The following is a 24,791-nucleotide window of genomic DNA, read 5'->3' on the forward strand; positions in this document are numbered from 1 at the left end:
CGTGGAATCTACGGAAGCAGTGGGCCAACAGAGCAACGAAGAGCGGCATGACGCGTTAGAGCGCTCGAATCGACTGCAGTCACGGCGGCCGATCGGAGAGGGAGAGGGAGTGAAACAGCACCTGCTGCCATTCTGGCATTACGTCAATGGTGGACGTCTCATTCGCTGGTTTGGGAGGAGTTGCTGTGACCGCCATTGTTACAACTCCGTCGTCGTATTACACGGAGCCGTGAATCCGCGCTTTCCCCGTGGCCGCGCATCTCGTTGCGATTACCGAGGAGTCGTCATCTCCGTGTCCGATATTTAGCGCGCGTACAGTCAATCAGACGACGAGCCGTCAGCCAAACGCGTTCTCACGGCGTAGCATGTCCACGATGAATCCCGAATAGTGAGTAAACTACCTTTCGCGCAGACATAAGCGCATCGGAGCTGTCGCGCGTCCGTATCGACGTGGACGTTCCGCGCGAAAACGAGAGGGAGGACGCGACGCGTCGAGACCGCTTTTTCCGCGACCAGACGGAGGCCGTTTGATCCGTGCGATCGCGAGGAGCCGTGAAAAAAGCATCTCTCGCTCTCCGCCGTCTGACAGATTCGCCCTCCCCTCCCGTCCCTCGCTTCTCGCTATTTCCACACGACACTCGCTGCTGTGTCTCGTCTTGATATTTTGTATCGCGTGTCGCGCTTGCTATCTACGCGATCGCCTTGAGATCGAGATCGAGATTGAGATCGCGATCGTTCCTCTCTCTTCATGCGATGACATAATCGCAATCGGCGAACTTTGGAATTCGTGAGATCGCCGATTTGCGAGATGTTTAGCGCACATTAATATTGGACTTTGCATCTTCATTGTCTAATCCGGGAACCTACATTTTGCGTATAAACAAGAGATCGTTCCTTCTCCGTCTCGCATTCGCGGGAACATGTTCGTTGATTCTCCACCGCGAGCGACCGGCGATACAACCGGAATACAACCAGCTGAGACGTTCCTCTTGTTTCAGCGATTACCTGTTCAAGTTACTTCTAATCGGAGACTCTGGTGTCGGCAAGTCGTGTTTGCTGTTGCGTTTCGCCGATGACACGTACACAGAGAGCTACATCAGCACCATTGGCGTAGACTTTAAGATTCGTACCATTGACCTGGACGGGAAGACGATAAAGCTGCAGATCTGGGATACCGCGGGTCAAGAACGGTTCAGGACAATCACGAGTTCGTATTACCGCGGTGCCCACGGTATCATCGTTGTTTACGACTGCACGGACCAGGAGACTTTTAACAATGTAAAACAGTGGTTGGAGGAGATCGACCGTTATGCATGTGATAACGTCAACAAGCTGCTAGTCGGCAACAAATGTGATCTGCATACGAAAAAAGTGGTTGACTATACAATAGCTAAGGTAAAGTAACAAGGCACATGTCTCTCTCTCTCTGTCTCTCTCTGTCTGTCTGTCTGTTTGTCTGTCTGTCTTGTTACATTTGATCGCAATATCGTTACTTCTCACTCTCTCAAGCATGGTTCTGTTTTGCAAATGCATCTGTTTTATTTTTGTGTCTTCTTGTGAGCAGGAATATGCAGATCAACTCGGTATACCATTCTTGGAAACCTCAGCGAAGAACGCGATGAATGTAGAGCAAGCCTTTATGACAATGGCCGCGGAAATCAAACTCAGAGTGGGCCCACCGTCGAGCGGAGCGAGCGATCCGGCCAACAAGGTGAAAATAGAGCATGGACGTCCAATCGAATCGTCGAAGTCCGGATGCTGCTGAGAACTGTAATTTTGCGTCCCTTTAACCAAAGTAAGCGACATTAAGCAAGAGAGCGAAAGAGGGAAATAGAGAGGGGGAGATAGTGAGGTCTACGCGATGAATTGACCTCGAGCAGGCACAAGTCGTTGAGGGGGATGGTAGTGAGAGAAAGAGAGAAAGACAATCGCAATCTTTTGTTTTGCAGAAACATCTAACGGTTGCGGTCCGAGTACTGCGGAAAATAAACTTATTACCGGAGAACATAAGAGCGCGTACATGGAAGTTTCAGTTTATACCAACAGAGGAAGAAAGCAAAAAAGAGAAAACCCTAATATGCAACAAATACACACAAACACACATACATACACATACACTCTCTCTCATGGACCATTGTCAACTCCTGTCGCGTGGAGTTGCACAAAAGTCTCTTGGTCGCCTGACCTTTTCTCTTTCCTCCTCTACTTCTTTTTTTTGTTGTAGTTAATCTTACTGAGGGAGAAAGGACGCGACGATTGCTCGACACTATTTGTTATAGCATAAAAACTTCGATCTTAGATAAATTCGTCGAATTAGCATCGATCTTAAACGTCTGTCGAGTGTGCGTGCGTGCGTGCGTGTGTGCGCGCGCGCGCGTATGCGTGCATGCGTGCGAGCGAATATGCGCACGCACGTAAGCACGCAGTAATGAGCGACCCGAGAATTTTGAAAAAAAAGATTAAGTCGAATAATGTCGTGTATGGTGGTTATAAAGAGTAAGCACTTTAATTTCTTTTTCTGTCTGTTTCTTCTCTTAGCCTAATTGTAATGTGTACAATTGAAGTATGTATGCGTTTTGTGGTCGTGCAACGACACGCCTACCCTTTCCTTCCCCTCGATCCGCTGCGTTTTTATTCCTCCTAATAACTATACTATCCCGGAACATTCTTTCCCACATATCTCTTTTGTTCCGTTCGCACAGTTTTCCGAGATGCGCGCGCGCGCGTGCGAAAACTCTTCTCAATCGAATCTGCCCCCTTTTCTTTTCTTTTCTAGCGAGATTCGTGGGCGATAATCGCCGTGCCCCACACCCTCACAAACATCTTTCTCACCGCTCATTAGTGTAATTTAATAACATATTAATAAATATTTCAACATTAACTCTCTTCTCTCGGAACGCATACATAGCGCACCTCTATGGTATATACATACGTATATATGTGAATATATATATATATGTGTGTGTGCAAATTATTGCATGTGATGACACGTGCGCCGAGAGGCAAGCCAGGAGAACTGTAGCGTAAATCTTTCGTTTGCATTTTCTGTTATTGGTAGTGTCGTTTGATCTTTTTTGTAATTCAGATACGAGCCGATCAGAGAATTTTACCGCGTTTCGACTCTTATGCGTTTCGAATAGAAAGAACATGAAAGAAAGGGAGAAAAAAGATGAGGATATTTTATACGAGCTAAGATATATAGTTACATTTAATCTCCATAAATCGTATCTTTGTATCGTGAGAATGCTACTATGACGGGTATACGATAACGGCACTCGAAATAAAAAAAGTTTACAGATATAGTAACTGTAATTATATAAAATACAAAGGAATAAACAGCCATCTATAAACAGAAGCCCGTCCCTTGACTTTGCGCTTTCGGTGTTGCCATTCACTTCCACGTATAATCATTTTCTTAGTCATAGCACTGTTACATGCGTGATCGTTAGCGGAATATTTATGAGAGTGGTGGTAGTAGTAACAAAGAAGATTAGTCTCTAGGTAATCACCTGCCACGTGTTTCGTAAGCCTAAAAAAATCAATCGCAGGAAATCCCGTTTGATATTGCGCTTGGCAGCGTAACTGGTATGTGGCGCCATCTAACGGTATCATGGAGGAACCCGCTCATACAACTGGTTTGAGTCTTGGCCAGATCTCATGGAAAATTGGCAAATTGTAGAGTTTGAGTCTTTACTAAAATTGTTAAAAATCGCTAATTGCAATCGTGATTTAGTTTGGTTAAATACAAATCTCACAATCTCATTGTCAGCTGAAACTTGAACCACATTCAGTTGAGGCTCGAATCATTTTTAGTCGAGACATATATGAGACAAGATATGAAATAAATATAAGCTATAAATAAAGGAATAGATTAATAAGAAGATTTCATATGTAAGAAATGACTTTAAATAATAGCTGTATCGGTCAGAGTAAAGCCAGCGGCACACGGTGCTTGTTTTCGTGCTGGATTGCTTGCTGAATGAAAATATTGCGTTCTGATTGGTGCATTTCCGAAGATGGATGGAAATGCACCAATCAGAACGCAGTATTTTCATCCAGCAAGCAATCCAACACGAAAACAAGCACCGTGTGCCGCTGGCTTAAATGATAATTTTGAAATTTGAAGTCGTAATGTGTCTCGAGGACGAATTAGACGAACTTTTAATTTTTAAGTAGTACAACTTAATGACAAATGAGGCAAGCCTTTTACGAACTTCAGTAGCTCAATCGAACAGCTGATCGGATAAGCTCGTTCGTCTTTGTTCTCCAACGAAAGATAAAATTTCTTTGGTGTAACAATGAATAATTTATACAATAAATAAATAAATAAATAAACGACATCAATAGTGATGATCATCATAAATCCGTAACATTCGTGCGCTTTCTGGATCAAGTGTGACCTAACCTCATTTTTATATGCAGCTCGGCGAACGTAAACCGTGCCAAAATGATGCAACAATACATGAAGGAGTTGGAACAGGTCTTAATGTCTCTTTTCTTCCGTCAAATATCTCATTCTCGTTCTATTGTACAATTGTTGCTTTAATATGTTGATCATGCGAACACATCGGTGACCTGTTAAATGTAACAGTTATCTGTCAAATGTAGTACTGAGTTGTTAGCCAAAGATTATAAGAAGCAGTTATTTTAATATATTTAATCTCGTGTCGCAAGGTTTATGGACTACGTTGTCAATAAAGAAATCTAACTTTTGCAGGATCCGTTCGATCCTGAAGAATTCGTCGAGCGACTGGCTTGGAGAACTGTCAACGATAACTCGAAAGATGGAGGAAAGACCTTTTTTGATCCTGTTATCGTTCATGAAACATTCCTGCAGGCAATTAAAGACCTACAGATACTACAGGAACGTCAGCAAAAGAAATGTGACAGGTTGGAAGTTGCGCTGAAGGAAGAAGAGGCCCGACATACGTTCGAGATATTGGAATTGCAGGAGAGAAATAGACATTCCATCGATCTGTTTCATCAGTTGGACGAGAGAATCAATCTCGTGGCTACTAAAGTCTTGCATTTAGGGGATCAGTTGGAGAGCGTCAATACACCGAGAGCGAGAGCAGTGGAGGCTCAGAAACTGATGAGACACTTTTCGGAGTTTCTCAGTCCTGGCCCATTGACAGATCCGATCTTTACGGACAAGTCCTCGGTGAGAACAGGCGCGAGTTCATCAGACTATAGAAAGTAACAGCCCAGATAGCCAAACCTGAGCAACCAGATTTGAAGCAGAACCTGCTACCAATTTTTGATGGCAAATAGGCAACACATTTGATACAGGAGCTGTTATAGCAAATCTTGCTGCCAAACTACCATCAAATATGCGACAGAACCTGCTGTCGGACAATTGCTGCAGATTTGCAGCAAAAACTGTGCAGAGCTTGCAGCGATTTGACGGCAGATTGGCTGCAGAAACCGAGCAGACCCTGCTGTACTGCAGGCTTTGCGCGGTTTTTGCTGCAAATTTGCACATATTGTCCAGCAGCAGGCTCTGTCGTCAAAACCTTAGCTAAATGCGGGCACAGATGACTACGGTTTTGGTATAGGTTTTTGATCGAACTTGCTGCCAATTTGCATGCAATCTGCGCTCAATTTGCTTACTGGGAGTAGAACATGATAATAACGCTAAAGGAGGAAGTGGTTCCTGTTTCCCAATATTATTCCAATATTACTTTTCAGTTGAACGACGCGGCGGATGTGATACAGAAGCTGCATCTCATAGTACAGGAACTACCCTCTGAGAAATTTGAGCATGCCAAGAAGAAGATCAGCGTCAAGTACGATGAGATTGAGCGGAATTTAATCGAGGAGTTTGTGAGGGCGCATAACAGAGAGGATGCGGCACGCATGAAGGAGTTGGCAGGCACCTTGGCGCACTTCAAGGGTTACTCCCAGTGCATCGATGCGTTTATCGAGCAGAGTCAGATGGGCTCGTTCGGTGGGAAGGATGTTTTTCAGGATGTCATACCGATGTGCACCAAGTATCACAAGCTTATGCAGCAGGTGTTCACTAACCCTGAGCAAGTAATGGCAAAGTTCGTGCTGAACATTTATCATCTGCGCCTGCAGAAGTACGCGGTGGCTAAGTTGGCCGACAAAACCGACTCTGACAAATATCTCAGAAACCTGTATGACCTGTACACGCGAACGGTCAAGCTGTCCAACGACCTGAGGATCTTTAATATGGGCACCGACGATACCTACCTCGGCAAACTCACCAGGAACATCTTTCAGAAATATTTGGATACTTACATCACGTACGTCCGCAGTGAACTGGATGGAAAGCACACAGAAGAATGTAAACGGTGAATGAAACTCGAGCGTACGTCGACCAATCACACCGGAGAGTTATTAAGAACGCAAAACCATCATGTTGAAATTTCCAATTGTGATCGATCGATTCGCGGAAGCCTCACCGCTCACGTTCTTCTGTGTGCTACGGTCTTGACCCCACAGTTAGTCGACCATGACGCAGCGCCCATCTTATTTTTAGTATCGAAACGAAGGCGTTCCGGGAGAAATCGGCGGCACTACTTATCGAGTACTACGAATCCAAGAATCATCAGAAGAAGCAACTGCAGACGGGCGGCTTTCAAGAGTTGCGCAGAGACCTGCAGGCTGTGCTGGGTGCGAGAACGAACATAAACATCGCTCAGATCGAAGACTACGGCGGAGAGACGTTTCTTTCGGAGGAGCTGGCGATCGCGATACTACAAAGAAGTAAACTCGCCTTCCAGAGGTGCCAGTTGCTCTCCCAACCGGTCGACGTACCCGTGAACGCGCTCCAGATCCTGGAGATACTGCTGCAATATCTGATAAGTGAGCACGTGGACTACGCACTAGAATTGGGCCTGCAGAGCGTGCCGATACCGGAAAGCAGGACCCAGCCGGAGATTCACTTCTTCAACGTGGTACACCAATGCAACGCGATCGTCCGGCTGTTGGAAGAGCAGTTCAACGATAGCGTGTTGCCTCTCGTCTTGTACGTTTCTTGTTAATTTTTCCAAAAGTTTATCTTTGAAAACAACTCGTTGTCTTTACTCGTTAGCCAAGAAGTAACGAATATAAATGAAGCAATGTTGCTTTATTGGAAATTGGCGAAGCGATACTTCTCTGTGACTTTTCTCCTCTCTTCAGGTCGACGCCTAAGCACGCTGATTGTTTGTTAAAGAAAAAAGCGATATTAGAACAGATCGACGTGAAGCTGGACACCGGCTTGGACAGAAGTATAAACGCCATCGTAGGCTGGGTGAAGATGTACCTGCAGAGCGAGCAACGGAAGACTGATTTCAAGCCGGAAACCGACGTAGATACTGTGAACACGCCGGCCTGCCTGATAGTGGTTCAATACGTGAGCGGCATGATACGGTTGATACGAAACACTCTGGACGGCAGGCACTTGGACACCGCTCTGAAGGAGCTGGGCATCCGTTTCCACAAGGTGATCTACGATCATTTGCAACAGTTTCAGTTCAATTCGGCTGGTGCTATGTGCGCGATCTGCGACATGAACGAGTATCGCAAATGCATCAAGGAGCTCGAGGTTGAGTTCGTTACGAATCTCTTTGATACCCTACACGCATTGTGCAATCTGCTGCTGGTGAAGCCAGAGAACTTGAAGCAAGTCTGTACGGGAGACCAGCTGGTATGTGTTGTTATCGTTGTTGCTACTCGACTCTGATCGTTTCCAGGAAATTATATGTGATCCAGAGACGCATTTGTGATTCATTGTATGATTGCAGATGACACTCGATCGTACCGTTCTACTGAATTTTATTCAATTGAGAACCGATTACAAGACACAAAAGTTAGCCAATTGCTTAAAAGGTCTAGCAACATGACGCATGCAACTCATGTAAAGAAAGGATGCTCGATACTCAGCCCAAGCCCCTCGTGAGTCAATGATGTGAATGAGAGGTTATGAGTTTGAAGAATCATTGAAATAAAAAAGTCGTCGTGACAATATTTGTATTTGTTTAGAAACGCGGCGAGCTTTATCGCCATCGGGGACAATCCCTGTATGCATTGTAAGATATACATGCAAAGTATTTGCAGCAGACTGTTCTAGCTCCTTATTTTCCTGCGAAAACGCATTCGTTTCGCTCGTTATCTTCTCGATAAAAGTTGCAATAATATTGGTGAAAAACATAGTATAGCGATGAATCGCTTCTCGCGCGAGAAGAACATTAATATCGAATTAACATTCCTGCGCTTATCCAAATATCCCTTGCATTCGACACTATATAACACTCAACGTTATATTTTGTGTACAAGCAAAACTCATTTAAAGTAAAAGCGAGTAATCTTCGAGACGGAGAATTTTGGCGCACAATTACATTTTATTGATCATCAGAGTAATTATTAGTTACAAGTGGTTATACTATAGTAAGTAATAATGCCTTTTCCAGCATTATGACGAGATTTCGCTAAGAGAGACGTTAACGTTCAAACTGAGATTTCTTTTTTCTTTTTTTTTTTCTTATCGGGTAATCTTGTCAGGAATGGTCAGTGTTGTGCGCGAAAATTCGTTTCGTTTTCTTATTACAATTTTGTCGAATTTAAAGTTATAAATGCGACTGAATATTCCAGATTTGCAAGTTTATAGAAGAATCTCTGTAAAAAGTCGTCACTTTACATTAAACGCCTAATTAGGAAGCATCTCGTAGTTTCTAAAATTAAAGGTTTGCGTTGCTTCTTGATAGCTCGTACTATCAACTGCGTCACATCGTTAAGACGCAACACGATCATTTTATGATTCCACAGTAAGTAAAGGACTCTCGAGACTTCAGGTTTGATTAAATGATTTTATGAGCACTATGAAAAAATGGGAGAGGGAAGAGAATACGGTGACGAGTCCATTGAATATCAGCGCATACGATAAGTATTAGTTTCGTGTACTTGGCACAGTTCCCCCTTAAAGTCCAACTCGATACTGAAATCCAGATCTCTGTAATTTCTGGCATTCGGCCTCATCGAGAATACGCCGTAAATTTCCTCGCCCTTCTTCACCGTCATGTACTCATCGAAGTAAAAGACGGTCTGCTTCCAATGCGTATACGGCACTTCTGGCGCGGTGCTGAAGCCAATGCGTTTGTGGCACTTGGTGAATTCGATGTTGAAGAATGTAACTAGGGCTTGAACGTAGTCGTTTCTGCGCACCTGCAGGGTGAATGGCGACGAGAACTCGAGATCAGCCTTTGTCACAGTGTAGAGGTCAACTTCTTTAATTAGGCATGCATTTGTGACAACTTGCTTCGGGTCCACGACATCCACCAGTGGTTCGCTGATAGCTACTTTTCTTATGCTACTCATGTCAAATCCATACACATCGTCCCACCAATTGATCTTTTCGTCTTTGTATTGTCTATCTTCAATTCCACAAATAAACAGTGTTGCTTTATCGGGAAATAGCATGCCATCATCCCGAAGCCATTTGTCCCTGGCAAACAACACTGTGTCTAACATAGATTCATAAAATAAGCAATAACCCATCCATTCAGATATTATTATATCCACTTTCTCAATGCCATCTGGTAGTGAAACTTCTTCAACTTTGCCCTTAAGTATGGTTATAACATTGGACAGATTGTTGGCTTCTACTATTTTCTCCGCATATTCAACGATATTGGAGCACTCAATACCAATGACTCTAGCAGCACCAGCTTTAGCAGCAAACATAGAAAGGATCCCGGTACCGCAACCAATATCAAGAACAGTCTTTCCTTTGAAAAGGTGTTTGTTATGATACATTGAGTTGCGGTAAGTCACAGTGCGTACTTCGTCCTTCAGCATTTCTTCATGTATTCCATAATGAGCATAAGAATCAAAATAATAATCCCTTGAGGTCATATCGTCAACAGATATAGATTCCCTGCAGGATGAGGCGCTGACATCCTTATTGACGGTAGTAGGTTCCGCTATGTCCATGGTTTCCATTTTGGATTCCTGCAAAATTTTTTATTTCTCATAAATATTGATTAAAACGAGTCGCTTGTGCATGTCTTTAATCTACAATTGAGTTTCAACTTTGGAATTTCAACAATTGGCTCAAAAATAAAGAAAAATTTATTTCAATAAGTCACATATAATAATTGTTAATAAATCACAAATAACTTTTACAAGTCAATTCTCTTGATATATTTACCACACATTCTAGTTTATACATCAAAGAAATTTAAATATTCAGGAAAATACGAAAAACTATATTTCTATATATAGTTTTTAATGTATAAAAATCATTTATTAATGTCGAAATAACGAAATCACAATGCTAAAATAAATTTGACGAGCATGAATTGTTCTAAGCACAATTATTGTTCTCATTTACTCTTTGTACTCGGACATTCTAACCTCGTGCGTGAGCACATTGTTCTGAAAATTCCATAAAAGGACTATCTAACTATCACGATAATGGCCTGAAAAATGCAAGCACACGCCAACAACCATTGTGTGTGTTACAATATCAGGAGGGAAGAATTCAGTTATATTTCACGACAGTCGGTCGGATAGTCGCGTACACGAACCTAACACGATACCGCGATTAATATGGCTTTGTAAAAAATTTACAATTTTGTTCATGAGTACGAGTGACGAGATGCCTAGCGGGATTCACACACCGGCTTACAAGAAACAACGCGCGCACACGTGCCCGCCAAAACGATGGCGTCCCTCTCTAACGATCGAATTAACCTCGAGTCGATACGCTCGAGCGCGTTCGCACGCGCTATATTACTTTATCGCTATATCGTCCTTTCTCTCTCTCTCTCTCTCTCTCTCTCTCTCTCTCTCTCTCCCTCTTTCATCGCCGTTGGCGAGCGACGGTTCCGGCCGAATTTTTGCACACGACGTTCGGAATATTCATCTTTCGTCTAACGTCTCCATCATGAAATCTGCCTCGTGAGAAATCGTGATTCGACGCGACATACGCATTGTCTGCCGCGTTCGGCAAATCGCAAGTTTCGTTTTCGCGCGAGGCTAGACAAGGCGAGAGGACTATATATTAGTGACAAACGAACGTTCCTGGCTGGCATTTCGTGCCTCGACGGTGCGTACGTTGGCCGTCTGTGGATCGCGTCGACGCGTCAACGGCACCCATTCGAGGTCGATCCGCCCGCTATTTCGCTGATAATTCGAGTTGTGAAAACTCACCGAATTCTCCGTGGCACACACGCGATTCTGGTTCATTTCTACCGGCACTTCATTACTCGTCGTCGCCATTTTGTTCTGCGTCACAGCAGACGACCGGAGTCATCAGGTCCGTCACTATAGCGCGGGAATGTAGGGCGATCCTCAACGTACAGGATGTCGCTCGAATGGAAATCTCTTTGCGTCTTCTCACGTGGATGTGATTCGTGGATAAGATCATTCTCACCGAGATTTTATAGACTGCCGTACATGATACTTTGCAGTTTCGGTTCAGGTGTTTTCGAAAAAGCATGCATTAGAGTGCATGCATATCCATTCAGTGTTCGTTCATTCTCGCCTTTAATTTGGTGTATTATTCAAAACGTATTATTTTCTTTGAAAATATGTGATTTCCTTATTAGAGAGATAATACTGAAAAGTGTGATTTTCTTACTAGATAATACTCGACCGATAGTGATTTTAAATATAAAGGAAGAACAAGGAGTAAACTGATGTAAGTAAAGAATTACGAGAAGTTTTACTCGTCGTAATCACATACTAACGCTTTCTTGCTGGCCGATTTACCGCCTAAATTAATTATTAATTGGGTTATTAATCGATTGATAGTGGTGTATATTGGGTTGTAGAATTCGATGAAGACCACTCGAAGGGCCGATTGTTCCAACTTTTTGGTAAGTTAACTAGTTTGGATAGTTAAATCATGTCAGTCTTTGTCTAAGTTGAAGGAAAAACAAAGACAAATGTATGATTTAGCTATCAGTTAACTTACCAAGAAGTTGGAACAACCGGCCCTAAGTATCAGAAATTGAAAATTGTGGAGAAAAAACTAGAATTCATTTAATCGAGAAAAAGCGTGGCATATCGAAATGAGTCGCTTCGTTGAATTGTAATCTCTGCTTCATATTTTTTGATCTCCAACACCCATTCTAACATGCGCTGGAACTCAGGCAGAAGAGAAAATCATGATGACATAAAAATGACATCAAAATGATGAGAAAAACTCATTTTTTCATCATGTTTCGATGATTTTGATATCATTTAGATGTCATCATCTTCCGTTCTGCCTGGAAAGAAATATCCACGTCTCCGTACAGACGTGACACGGAGCGCCCACTCGCGGCGTATCCGGTGTACGTCCCTGCGAGCGGCCACTGCGCAGTCGGAGCTGCGCAGTCGCGCAGCATTGAATTACTCCGCGTCCGTGCATCGCTCATCAGTGTGGTGTCGTGTGCGTGCTTGTGCTTAAGCAGTGAAAACTGTTTCTCGCAGACGTATCTCATCATTTCTCGTTTCGTCTCGTTACGTCTTGTCACGTCTCGTCTCGTCTCGTCGATCCACCATCGGCGTCGGTGGGTTTTTCGAGAACTACGTGCTCGCACAGTATGGCGCAGCAGCGATGGCGTTTTATCGTTTTCACGACGGCGCAAGTGTCGCGCTGTCCAATGAGGACGGTCTAGGCTGACAAGTATCGCAGCACCGTGGAAGTGGAGATGGGCAGGGAGCCGAAGTTCGTACGCATACGTCGCGTCGTCGCGGTGGAGGTGGAATTGTGTTGCTCCCCCGAAGGGGTCAGGCTCGCTTTTGCGTTACGTCGCACCGCTCGCGCGCGCCAGTTACACCGTGAGTGAGAGACGTGAGGTGAGGAGATGTGAGGACGCCGCCGTGTCGCACGCGTTTCTCCTTTCGATCGTATACGACCGAGTTCATCGTCGAGCGAATACATCTCGCGACAACGTGGAGCTCTTGGAAGATGCTGGTGAGTGTGTAAACAGGCAGTGAGAGTAATAGCGCAGCGGCGGTGTACGCGGCTGGCTGCGGCGAGCAGTCGCCGAGCAGTCAGCCAACCAGCTTCGTTCCTGCCTTTTGCTCATGCTAACTGCGTGCTTTCGTCGCCTACGGCTTCTCCCTTGCGCTTCGTTGTTTCCGCTTCTGTCCTCGTGTGTATTTTTTCGTCGAGTCCCCGTTATAACGTGCCGCGCGAATGCGTATCCGCGCTCTTTCCGCTTCTATGCCTCTCCTTCCCCTCTCAGCGCCTTCTCACTCCCTCTCTGTATGTTTCTCTTTCTCTCTCTACCGCTCTCGTTTGCTCATTCGTTAGTTAGCTTCTCTTGTTCTATCTGTTTTTTCGTCTCTTTCGTTTTTCTTTCGTTCGCTCTCTCCTTTTCTCTCTCCTCTCTCTCTCTCTCTCTCTCTCTCTCTCTCTCTCTCTCTCTCTCTCTCTCTTTCTCTTGATCCGTCTATGCCTACGTCTCTTGGAGGCGAGCCCGGGTGCGAACGTTCCGGGTGTCTTTCTTGGCGCAAGGCAATGTCTGTCACAAGCGGGAGACGCACTCGCGGAGAGAGCGAAAAATGTCGAACTCGGCTTTTCCGTCCCTCTTTCTCTCTCTCTCTCTCTCTCTCTCTCTCTCTCTCTCTCTCTCTCTCTCTCTCTCTCTCCGCTCTCGCTTCATTCCCTCCCTCTTCCCCCCTTTTCCTCCCCATACCCTCCTTCCCGCCCTGTCTCCATGTCTCGCTGCCGGTGTCTGTCCCCGTCTGTCTTTCAGTCTTTCTCTTTCCAACTCGCTGATATACGGAAGATTCCGATACAGACGATCGTACTTTCTAGGCGCGAAAGGCTGTACAGAACACTTCGAAGCGTTTCGATCGACACGGTGGTGCCGAAATGACATTTCGCATTTCGGCTTTTACTTTCAAGTACTTTCAAGCTTTTTCAAGCATACTCGCATGCAATATATTCTCCCCCTTCTACGCCCGCTCTCTCGCAAGCGCGAGCATATGCGCGTTTTATTTCGAGTGTGAGGAATGTAGAATCACTGAGCGACTGACAGAAACGCGTCCTCGTCGTACGATCGCTGCTTTGGTCAATATAATGCATTAATTCGTTATGCTACTGTTGACTTATGCTACTGACTTATGCAGTATTATACATTCCATCGTCCTCATTTCATTCTCTGTAAAATGCGGAATACATAAAATATGCAAGTTATAAAATAGGCAAGTTTAGGATTGTATATGTTTCTCTTCAATATATAGTTTGATGATTTTTCATGTTCTTAGCATAGTGGAAATATTTCTTTCATTAGAAATTTTTTGTCCAGATTAAACATGTTATGTAAATGGGAAAAGAATGGAATTATACGGAATTATCTAGATATTAATTATTAGTTTTTTTTGTCCTTTTTTTAAATATCTTTTAAGGATATATATGTTATATGTTTATATATGTTACTTTATCATATGTATAAATTATTTATAATCTGTATAAACCGAAATACTTGATATGCTTTATGAAAATCATAAATATTCTTGTTTTTGGTTTCTTCCTATTTACAATACATACATATATATATATATATATATATATATATATATTTACAACGGATCAATAATGAAAATTGTTGCATTTGCTCTTACTATTCAATAATTTATTTCTTATTTAAGTGCTGTATACAAAGAAAATAAAAAAATCTACGAATATTAACATATTTTTTTCTATTATTTTATACACCAATATTCTTACATAAGTATAATTATATATTAGTACATTGATATAACCATAGATCGTAAATTATTTTGGTGATACTGAGGTAAAAAAATAAAGATACCACTTACAAAAATATAACGTATAAAACGTATAAAAATATGAATGATAATATCTCCTTTAATCAGATACTGAGATGTTTCCCATTTAAAAGCATATCAAGATACAATATTATTTTAAGGCTCAGATGTTTATATTTAACATTTAAGATACAAAAAGTCAGCAATTAAAATATCAGTCATTACAATTCCGCATCAAAGAAGCGAGCATTTGCTTTGTTTAGATGCTTTATCTGAAACCTTTTCTGATCCTATGGTTTATGTCAATACTTTATATGTAACATTGTACACATTGACATGCATGTAATATATGAGATATTTCTATGTATCTCCAATTACTTCGTTTATACCTCACACTTATTGAATTTTCTACTTGTGAAACTTGAGTTACAAGTGTCTTGATACATAAATCATTATTATAACGCCCTCAGCACAAAATTTTGGTATTTTCACGTTAAAATGTCTGTTCTAACAGGGAGACGATCCACCGTACCTAGCGGTGGGTACAGAAGTAAGCGCTAAATACAAGGGTGCCTTCTGCGAAGCTAAAATCCGTAAGGTGGTGCGATCGGTAAAGTGTCGTGTGACATATAAACAAGGTTTGGGCACTGCTACGGTCACCGACGACCAATTAAAAGGGACTTTAAGAGTAGGTGCCTCTGTTGAAGCTAGGCATGGAGATCGGAAAGAATTTGTGGAGGCGACTATTACCAAAATCCAAGACTGCAGTCAATATACTGTAGTCTTCGACGATGGCGATATCACGACGTTGAGGCGAACTGCGCTCTGTCTAAAAAGTGGGCGACACTTCGCGGAGAGCGAAACATTGGACCAGCTACCGCTGACTCATCCAGAACACTTTAGCACCCCTGTGATAGGAGGTAGAAGGGGTAGACGATCAAGGCAAGCGCAGTAAGTGCGGTGGCAGAATTCTATATATGAAAGATTCTGATCGGCTAAACTAACGTGAGCTCTCCGTATTTTGCTCGTGAACAGGGACGAGAGCAGCGAAGATGAGGACAGTCCGCCGCGGAACGCACGCGACTCCGGCTTCATCGGAGGCGCGAAGGAGGGAATGGAAACGGAGCCGGAGATTGGCAGAGTGGTCTGTGTGGAGCTCGGTGACAAGAAGAAGAAGGACAATTGGTTCCCAGGACTAGTCGTCGCGCCGACCGCCCAAGATACCGTGAGGATACGCGTGAGAGACGATTACTTGGTGCGCTCTTTCAAGGATGCGAGATAGTGAGTGGAAATTTCCATACTGCCACTATTATACTTTTGTAAATCATTCATATATTCTCATTTATCGTTATATTTTCTTATATAGTTACACAGTACCCAAGAAGGAGGCCACAGAATTCACAAAGGAACTGGTCAATAAAGTGGAGAACAGCACGTTAAAGGTTGCAGTCGAGAAGGCCCTTCTGTTCTTAGAGAAAAATGAATTGCCGCCTCATTGGGACAGGGATTCCCTGTTCGGCCATTCCGTTTCTAGCGGGAACAGCGACTCCGACGGAGAGCTCGACTCGGATGTAAGACTTTTGGCTTGTTTGTGCGTTTCTTTCGTATCTTATACGACGATTGCGAGAAATTCTGCTTTTTATTCTTGCAGAGTTCGGACGATGAGCCACGCGAGGAAAAAGATCACTTCGTGGCACAATTGTACAAGTTTATGGACGATCGTGGCACGCCTATCAATAACTGTCCGATGATTGGATCGGAAGACATAGACCTTTACAGACTGTTCCGAGCGGTTTACAAATTGGGCGGTTACAATCGCGTCACAAATCAGAACCAATGGAAGACCATAACTCGGCGGCTTAGCTTTGCGATGCAGAACTCGTCGTCCACGCACAATCTCGTGAAACAGGCTTACAAAAAATTCCTGCACTCCTTCGAGGACTTTTATCGAAAGTTAGGCTGCACCATGGTGAATCATCCGCGCGGCAGTACGCGTAAACAACGGCCTGGAAGAAGTCTGATTCGCGATAAGGACAGAAATACCCCGATACCGCCGCAAGTCCCGGCAGTGAAGAATGACAAGGAGGAAGACGAGAAGAAGACTGCGGAAGACGAGAAGAAAGAGAAGAAGGAGGTGAAGAAAGAACAGGTGAAGGAGGAAGAGATTGTCAAGATAAAGAAAAAGGATGAGACGGAGGGCAGTGGAAGCGGTCAAGAGAGCGATGTGAACGTAGAAGTTGATACGACCGAATCGTCGTCGAATGCTAGTGAGAAGTTACAGAAATCAGCCGCGTCAAATTCCACGTTAACTTCCACCACAAACGCACCATCCAGCCGAGCTAAGCCGAAGAGCAAAGAGGAGACTAAGAAGAAGACGGTTGAGAAGAAGAAAACTGAGAGCAAGAAGCAAGAGAAGAAGGACGACAAGCCGAAAGAAGAGGAAGCCACTAAAACGAGATCCAAGGCGAAAGACGATACCGTGAAAAACAAAGGCGCCACTGAAGGCAGAGAGACCCGAACTCCGTCCAGAGAAGCGGAGAAAAAAACTTTGTCCAAACAACGTCGTTTAACCGACGAGGAATTAAAGAAACGCGGGAGGAAGCGCAAGGAGTACGAGACGGAGAAACTACGCACGGAGGAACTCAATGAGGCTACCGTGCCCAGTTACAAAGGTCCTGTCGAGTTCGGCGACCGATTAAAGGTTTACTACGGTCCGACGCACGAATCCAAAGTCACGTACGAAGCGAAGGTGATCGACATAGAGAAGGGTAGCTTATCGCCGATGTATCTCGTGCATTACACCGGTTGGAACACCAGATATGACGAGTGGATCAAGGCGTGCCGGATTGCGCAGAATTTCACGCAGACTCAAGGTAGAGTGAAACGTACCAAGACACCCCGGCCACAAACCCCAAGTACAAATCTGTCTGCGAACAATAAGGCAAAAGGTACTTGCAATTCAACGGCCAATGCGTCGCAGAGTCGTCGTCGGGCGCAGAGCGTCGCTCCTACATCCACCAGCACCACCACGTCCACCACATCCGCGAAGGATGGTAAGAAGGATGAAAAGGACAAAGATAAGGAGACAACACCACAGCCGATCCGGGCCAGTACACCGTTATCGATTGCTAGTTCCAGGACCAAGAGTCCCGCTACACCTGCTAACAACCGACAGACTAGAACAAGCAGAAACACAGAATTGCCGGGCACGATAGAGCATCGAAGACGCACCAGACGAACGTCAGGCCACACAGACATATCCGTGGTATCAGAGAGCGAAGGTAGCGACGGCTACGGCGACTCCGACACCACCGAGCCCGAGCAGACTAAGACCAGATTGAGAGGCACGGAAGAGAGAAAGCGGAAGGAGGCACGAAGCCGAGTGGAAGAGAGAATAAAGACGGAGGATGCCAGCGATGCCGAGGACGAGAAGGACAGTCTAGAGGAGCCACGCAAGGGCAGACGTTTGAGGAGGACACCCGGCAAGTCGCAAGGCATAAAGTCTGAGCCTGACAGTGACGAGGAGCAACCTAAAGGTCGAGATTTCGACCTCAACCAAATACGATCTGAACTCAAAGGTTTCGACAAAGCAGTGAAAATGGAGTTGGTCAGGATGGAACCGGAGCCAGAGGACGAGGTCAAGATAGAAGAGAAGGAGAACGTCGCTACGATCACCCGAGCGTCGCCCAAGTTGGACAAACTCTCTGAGACCTTGAAGGTGGAAACTGTCGAGCCAAAAGTTGAGAGCACGGAAGACATTTACGAGTTCAAGGAGCCGGAACCGTTTGAATTCGAGGTGAGAAACAAAAGAGACACGGCGAGCGGCGAGAAGGACAAGCTGAAGAAAAAGATGTTCGAGGATGAGCCTAAGAGCCCAAAGAAGAAGCAGAAAATCACTCCGATGTCTACGACGCCAGCGAGGGAGACGAAAACGGAATCAGCGGATGATAACCGGGTGAAGAAGCCGAGGAAGCTATTCACTAACAAAAGATCTGACGAAGTAAATGAAGCGCCACCGGTGACGGTTTCGCAATCGCACTGCAAACCGTCTCCCCAACCGACGCTACCTTCTGCATGCGAGGACGTGTTCGACAAGCTGTGTGAACCTCCGTCGTTCAATCAGCAACTGAAGCCAGCAGCGATCGTGGAGGAATCAACTAAAGTAGCTTCTAGCGGCTTGAATCTTCTATTCAGCGATCTACCAGCGGACGACGAAGTTACGCGCGACGACTCGGAGGACCGTCTGATCATATCAGAAACTGAAGTGTCTGAAGCGGAACAGGACAATACCTTCTCGTATCAGCAGGAGGTCCAGTTCCATAGTGCCGAATTGCCGGATACAACAGAGTCGAATAATAAGAGCGAAACGACGGTCGCCGGCATGGTTGAATACGCCAAAGAGGAAACCTCAACAACAAGCAATAAACCAGCCGGCAATAATTCTTTGGATCAGAAACAGAACATCGTCAAGTTGTCGTCTGCCAGCGTGCAGTCGCAGTCGGAGCTGAGAATTTTGGATTCCTCGAAGTTACTCGACATCGCTCCGATAGCTCCTTTGCCGATTGTGACACCTCCAGCGCCCATAAGCGCGAGGTTGCCGGCGACATCCACGATCGAGGAGAAGTTATCAGCAGCCGCAATGGCATTCCGTAACAAAACCAAAGATAACAAGAAAACAACTGTAGACGAGGACGTCGTGGCCGATGTGACAACGCGTAAGGTAATCAAGGAATCGTCCAAGAAACTGGATATGACGATTCTGCAAAGAATGAAAGAAGATGAAATGGACGAGCAGGATAAGAAACGTGAGCAACAACAGCAGCAGCCACAACAGCAACAGCAACAGCATGATACTGCGATAACGAATGAAGAGGAGCAGCGTAGGGAGATCATGCGCGTGGTGATCAAGCAGAAAGAGGAGGAATTACAGCAGCTGAAGCTGAAGAAGGAAGCTGAACTGAAAAAGTTCACAGAAGCAAAGGCTGTTGTTATTGATCACAAGGCCAAGTTGCAGGAAGTCCCCAGGGACGACAGTTGGAAGAGTACGGAGAAGGAGGTAGGTAAACGACCTGAGGAAGAATACAAGACGCTCGAGCAGACGGAGAAAGACAGAATCGAAAGTCGTAAGAAGCAAGTGAATCAGGATATCTTAGATTCCACAGACAGCAGCGACTCAGAACAGAGACTCGTGATCGACAACGAGGAGCCGCAGGAGCACATAAAAACGCCGAGCGTGTCCAACTTTGATATGAAGCTACGAGCGGAGCTCGACCGTCTGCAGGACACACAAGAGAGATACACGAGAATGCAGACACCGAAAACCTCGCAGAGCATTCAACAGCAGCAGCAACAACAGCAGCAGCAACAACAACAGCAAGAATGCACGGAAGTCAAAGTGTCTGATATAGCGTCATCTGTTTCGAAAACCGACGAAGAAGGTGAGACAATGAACTCTCTGCTGTGTGAAGAAGAAATACCTGGTTCACCGGCTCCTCCCGGGTCTGAGAGCATCGAGCAAGCGAGTGCTGATCCGGCATGCACCTCACCGAAGAATGAGGTCACCGAGAGCAGTATAGTCCTGATGGAGATGCCGTTTGCAAGCGCGCCTACTTCTGGTCAAAATACTACGTGCAGCAGCAGCACTGTCGCTACTCTCAGCATGTCGTTGCCAAAGATTGTTGAGACCTCGGTGCCGGTCCCCTTGCCAGTGCAACAAAATGTGTCCTTGAACGTACGACAGCAGCAGCATCAACAGCACCAACAACACCAGCATCAACAACAGCAGCTTCAACATCACCAGCAACATCACCAGCAACAGCATCAGCAGCAGCACATGCCACCGGCACTGCTCCCACCGCAGCGACGAGAGAGCAACGAAGCCGCACCAGTGATGGACAATACACCGCCGACAACCCCTGACTCGAGTATCTCCAATATCACTGGCTCGCCAAGGGAAGAGAGAACCGGTGGCTCATCGCCGACTTCCGAGGACAACATCAAACTGAATCGAGACAGTTCAGAAGCCGACAACGATAGTGCCGGTAAAGGGCCAGGTTTTAGCGAGGACGACACGTTACCCAACTCTGAGAACATCTCCACGGATAGAACGCTCAAGCCGCCGGCTAAACGCTCGATCGGCGATGACATGCAGTCTTCGCCCAAGAAACGCAAGAGAAACCGGAAACACTCGGAATGCAGCGGCATAGTGGCGCCCAAAAAACCCGTTGCTAGACAGACCAACAGCAGGCACAGCGGTAGATATGGCGCGGGCAGTGATAGCGATGATACCAGCGAAGGGTCGAACCTGTGTACTGTCAACACTACATCCACTGCTCATACAAACATCGCCAGCGTCACCGACCTGGCTGCTACCTACTCATCGAGATCACCGAGACCGACGAAGTATAACTTTTTTGTGGAACTGGGTACGTTGAAGTTCACTTCTGTGTGATGATTTCTTATATTTCAGTATATGATTTTTAATAAGTTGATACATCTTGATATATATATATATATATACATAATCTTAGTATAATTGATTAATTGATATTTTATAATGGAAACCTTGATGTAGTTGGAGTTATGAGCGCGCATTTTTCAAAAAGTAAGCGTCATAGACGCTTTTTTGTAAATTAATTTATCCTTGTTGTCTGGAACAGATCCTGAACTGGACGCCAGTCAGAGGATAGCACTGTTGCAGCAAAAGTTAACCGAACTGAGGAAGACGTACAATGCCGTGAAGGTTGAACTCGCCACCATAGAGCGACGTCGGAAGAAGCTACGAAGACGGGAACGAGAAGGTGAGTTGGGAGGTTGAATTAATTCTGGTCCCCAGCAATAAATGGCTTTAGTAACAAGTTAATGGTTAGTACGAATGTTTAAATCTGGCAACACTGAAAAATTTGATATTTCTCTATGACATATAACAGTTTGCGCGCTATTATTACTGATAGTTTCATTCATTGTTTATACGTGTCTAAAATGAATCGTACAAAATTGCATTTTCGATATTCATTACTTTTTTATTTAATTTGAAAAAAATCGGCAACTAAAGCTTATGAAATTCTTGTTATGATGATCCAGCTCCATCATATCCCAATTATAAATTTTGATTTCAACAATTCAAAGGTGCTGGTCAACTAAAAAATTTCGAGGATTCTGAATTACAAGCATTATTCAATGAAAGCATCACTCGAACGGAAAAACAATTGGCTGAACAACTCAACGTCGATATATCACAAATTTCCGAATGCCTACACGCCATGGGAAAAAATCAAAAGGAAGGAGAAGGGGTTTCACATGAATTTAATGAAATTGCCCTTGCAAAACGTTTCAATATCGCTATACCTTTGCTTACCAGACTGATGAAGAAAAAAGATTTTTATGACGAATTGTAACTGGAGATGAAAAGTGAATTTATTTTGATAATTCAAAGTGAAAAAAATTATAGGTTGATCCAGGACAACATTGACACCAAAACAGAACATTCATAGTCACAAAGCAATGCTCTGTATTTGGTGGAGTATGGAAGGTGTGGTGTATTATGAGCTTCTAAAACTGAATGAAACAGTTACGGGGGAGCGGTACCAACAACAATTGAACAAATTGAACACTATGTTGCCAAAAAGATGGCAAAAGCTGGAGAAAAGTCACAGTTAACGACGGAAAAGATTTTGATTTATGTAAATTTAATTACAATTTTTTAGAATAAAGAAAATAAAGCATCTTCATTTCTTTAAAATAAAGATAAAAAAATTGACAAAATAAAACCAGAATTCACTCAAACCCCTAATTGATTCAACCACTAATAATTTAACAACCCATCATCTAACTTTATCTATTTTGTTATCATCAGCATGTTCCATTTTCTTGCGTCGCATTTTATGTTATCATAATTTGATAATTTAATTTTCATTAAACAGTAAAATAATGTTTCCATTTATAACACTAATGATAGAAAAAAGATTTTACGTATTTCATAGCTATTAAAGTGAAAGAAAGATTAATGTCTTACATTTCAGATATACCATAGGTTTTCTCTTTTAAAGTTGTAACCATTATTCTTCATTAGATCGTCACGATTCGTCATCATCGGAACCTGAAATTTGTGAAACGAAATGGAAGATAGATCGTAATATTAATGGTTCAAACATTTTGTTTCAGCGGTGAAAGCAGCCAAAGCAGAGATGCAGCAAGCTTGCTCGTGATAGACAGTTCCGAAAGATCCGAAATATCCTTCCTTCGAGCACTAAGTGAAATTCTTTGAGATGTTTAAGATAGTTGAAATATCAAAATAACATCATGTATCACGGGCATCATGCAATCACGGTGAACTTCATGACAGTTTTTACCTACGTAACATCGCTTGATGGGTAAAATCTGTCCCTCCACATTTTCTCCATTAATATAAATTGTAGATATAGTATTAAGTTTTAGAACGTAAAGAGGGGGGGGGGAGATATGTTGTCAAGATGAGAGAAAAAGAGAGTCTGAGAGAATGAAACAGAGAGATGTACACATATATATGTAATTTTATATATATATATATGTATATATATGTATATATATATATATATGTATATATTAACATATATAATGTATTACATGTATATTCGTATATAATATTGTGTTGTTATATATTATTTTGTCAAGATCGTAATCTGACTACGTTAAAAGTGTTTATTCTCAACTTGGTCACCTCACCTGCTCAGACGCAAAGTACAAATTACCTACCCGATGATCGTTTCGTTGTTCATTTCTGTTTTCATTACGAGAAAAAAAAACGGAAAAAAAAGGAAAACCAGAAAAGGCTGAAAAAAGCGTTACCGATAGTATGTTATTGTAAAGACATCTTGGGAACAAGTAATTATCTAAGCTGTCTATCCTTTCTGTTTCCCCGGAGTATAATTATCATACCAGTTGTGGTTGAGCTGTTTTCACAAGAACGTTTAAAAGACACAAAAATCGTAAGAAACGAGGGAATACCAATTATCTCACGCAGCTATATCCCAAAAAGTCGTTGCGTGTCTTATAGTAAATAGAAAAAGTGTAAATATATTAGAGATATAAATTGTGAAAATCGCGATATATATGTATGTGTATACATATACATATATATATGTATACACCATCGGTACTTGTGATTCGCGTATACATGTATATGATGGACGATTTTCAATTAAATAAGATAAAGTATAAATAACGTTGCAATGTCATGTAATTCCGGTGGGTAGCAAATACGAATTACAATATTTATAATGAACTGTTTGTACGATGAGATGTAAGGGAAGAAATGTTTATACATTGATACGTATGTGAAGTAAAAAGCATGATTGCTATATAAAAATTGAAAGAAGAAAGAGAGAAAGCGATCACAGTCGCTATTTTAATTTCTGTGTATGTAAGTCTTTATATATATACATACACATATACATCTCTATCGAATAAACAGGGAAGGCCATATTATACTTATACAAAAAGATGCGAATACACAGTAATTTATAAAAGTAAAATTGACACAAGCGTATGTCAATTTCGACGTTCCGTCGTAAGTTTGATTCTTTTTCTTTTTTCCTTTTTATACGTTTTCCTTTGTCCTCTCCGTGATCGATTACGCGGCAATTTGTCGTGAATGCAGCTCAACGAAATACTATCAGTTTACTGATTTCACACCTTGTTATTATCTCTTGCTACCACTCTGCTCCTTACGATTATTGGATCACTCATCGTATCGTATCTTATCGTCACGATTGGTCGCAAATGCATTTATATTTCAATGTCGAAGAATACTCCGTGCATTAAGAAATTAAAAAAAGCCGCAAAAAGAACAGGAATTTAATCTTAAGGCATAATACATCGTGGAAGTACGAATCAAATGCTACCGAGTGGAGATAAATTTGTAAGAAAATACGTTGGCCGAGAAAAAGAGAATGTGAAAAATTTTATATAGATATATATATATATATCATATATTTTTTATAAAGGGATCAATATATATATATATCGTAAATGTGCTTTATGACGTGAGAATGCGATCATATGCGAATCCGAGGAGAGAATGGAAAGAGGTTGGGTTC

The 24,791-nt window shown here is 43.3% G+C and overlaps 4 protein-coding genes across 8 annotated transcripts; 3 read left to right on the forward strand and 1 right to left on the reverse strand.

Annotated features, from left to right (window-relative positions):
• Nucleotides 1-114: 114 nt before the first annotated feature.
• Nucleotides 115-3,355, forward strand: Rab1 (RAS oncogene family member Rab1). The gene is made up of 4 exons (XM_011149404.3): nt 115-388; nt 999-1,395; nt 1,565-1,795; nt 1,950-3,355. The coding sequence occupies exons 1-3, from the start codon at nt 366-368 to the stop codon at nt 1,763-1,765; spliced, it is 621 nt and encodes a 206-aa protein (XP_011147706.1). The 5' UTR covers nt 115-365; the 3' UTR covers nt 1,766-1,795; nt 1,950-3,355.
• Nucleotides 3,356-4,146: 791 nt separating this feature from the next.
• Nucleotides 4,147-8,057, forward strand: Sec10 (Exocyst complex component Sec10). Its single transcript, XM_011149409.3, has 6 exons — nt 4,147-4,480; nt 4,718-5,161; nt 5,689-6,266; nt 6,503-6,991; nt 7,147-7,654; nt 7,752-8,057. Exons 1-6 carry the CDS (start codon nt 4,448-4,450, stop codon nt 7,848-7,850), a joined length of 2,151 nt encoding a protein of 716 aa, XP_011147711.1. The 5' UTR covers nt 4,147-4,447; the 3' UTR covers nt 7,851-8,057.
• Nucleotides 8,058-8,328: 271 nt separating this feature from the next.
• Art1 (arginine methyltransferase 1) lies at nt 8,329-11,268 on the reverse strand. Of its 2 annotated transcripts, none has more exons than XM_011149405.3 (2): nt 11,158-11,268; nt 8,329-9,954 (listed from the first exon to the last, which is right to left on the reverse strand). In XM_011149405.3, the coding sequence occupies exons 1-2, from the start codon at nt 11,224-11,226 to the stop codon at nt 8,875-8,877; spliced, it is 1,149 nt and encodes a 382-aa protein (XP_011147707.1). In that variant the 5' UTR covers nt 11,227-11,268; the 3' UTR covers nt 8,329-8,874. The 2 variants fall into 2 exon arrangements, with proteins under 2 accessions (XP_011147707.1, XP_011147708.1); XM_011149406.3 differs by lacking the exon at nt 11,158-11,268 and adding an exon at nt 10,576-10,760.
• Nucleotides 11,269-11,629: 361 nt separating this feature from the next.
• htk (AT-rich interaction domain hat-trick) lies at nt 11,630-23,230 on the forward strand. Of its 4 annotated transcripts, XM_025306851.1 has the most exons (8): nt 11,630-11,647; nt 15,230-15,353; nt 15,427-15,666; nt 15,751-15,996; nt 16,082-16,286; nt 16,367-21,140; nt 21,375-21,515; nt 21,844-22,302. In XM_025306851.1, the coding sequence occupies exons 4-8, from the start codon at nt 15,830-15,832 to the stop codon at nt 22,110-22,112; spliced, it is 5,556 nt and encodes a 1,851-aa protein (XP_025162636.1). In that variant the 5' UTR covers nt 11,630-11,647; nt 15,230-15,353; nt 15,427-15,666; nt 15,751-15,829; the 3' UTR covers nt 22,113-22,302. The 4 variants fall into 4 exon arrangements, with proteins under 4 accessions (XP_025162636.1, XP_025162635.1, XP_011147712.1 ...); XM_025306850.1 differs by lacking the exon at nt 11,630-11,647 and adding an exon at nt 12,207-12,910 and having other exon boundaries at nt 15,230-15,657; XM_011149410.3 differs by lacking the exon at nt 11,630-11,647 and adding an exon at nt 12,208-12,910 and having other exon boundaries at nt 15,230-15,666.
• Nucleotides 23,231-24,791: the final 1,561 nt, after the last annotated feature.

The sequence above is a fragment of the Harpegnathos saltator genome, unplaced genomic scaffold, assembly GCF_003227715.2.
Source record: "Harpegnathos saltator strain DR-91 unplaced genomic scaffold, Hsal_v8.6 scaffold806, whole genome shotgun sequence".
In the NCBI taxonomy this organism is placed as follows: Eukaryota; Metazoa; Arthropoda; class Insecta; order Hymenoptera; family Formicidae; genus Harpegnathos; species Harpegnathos saltator.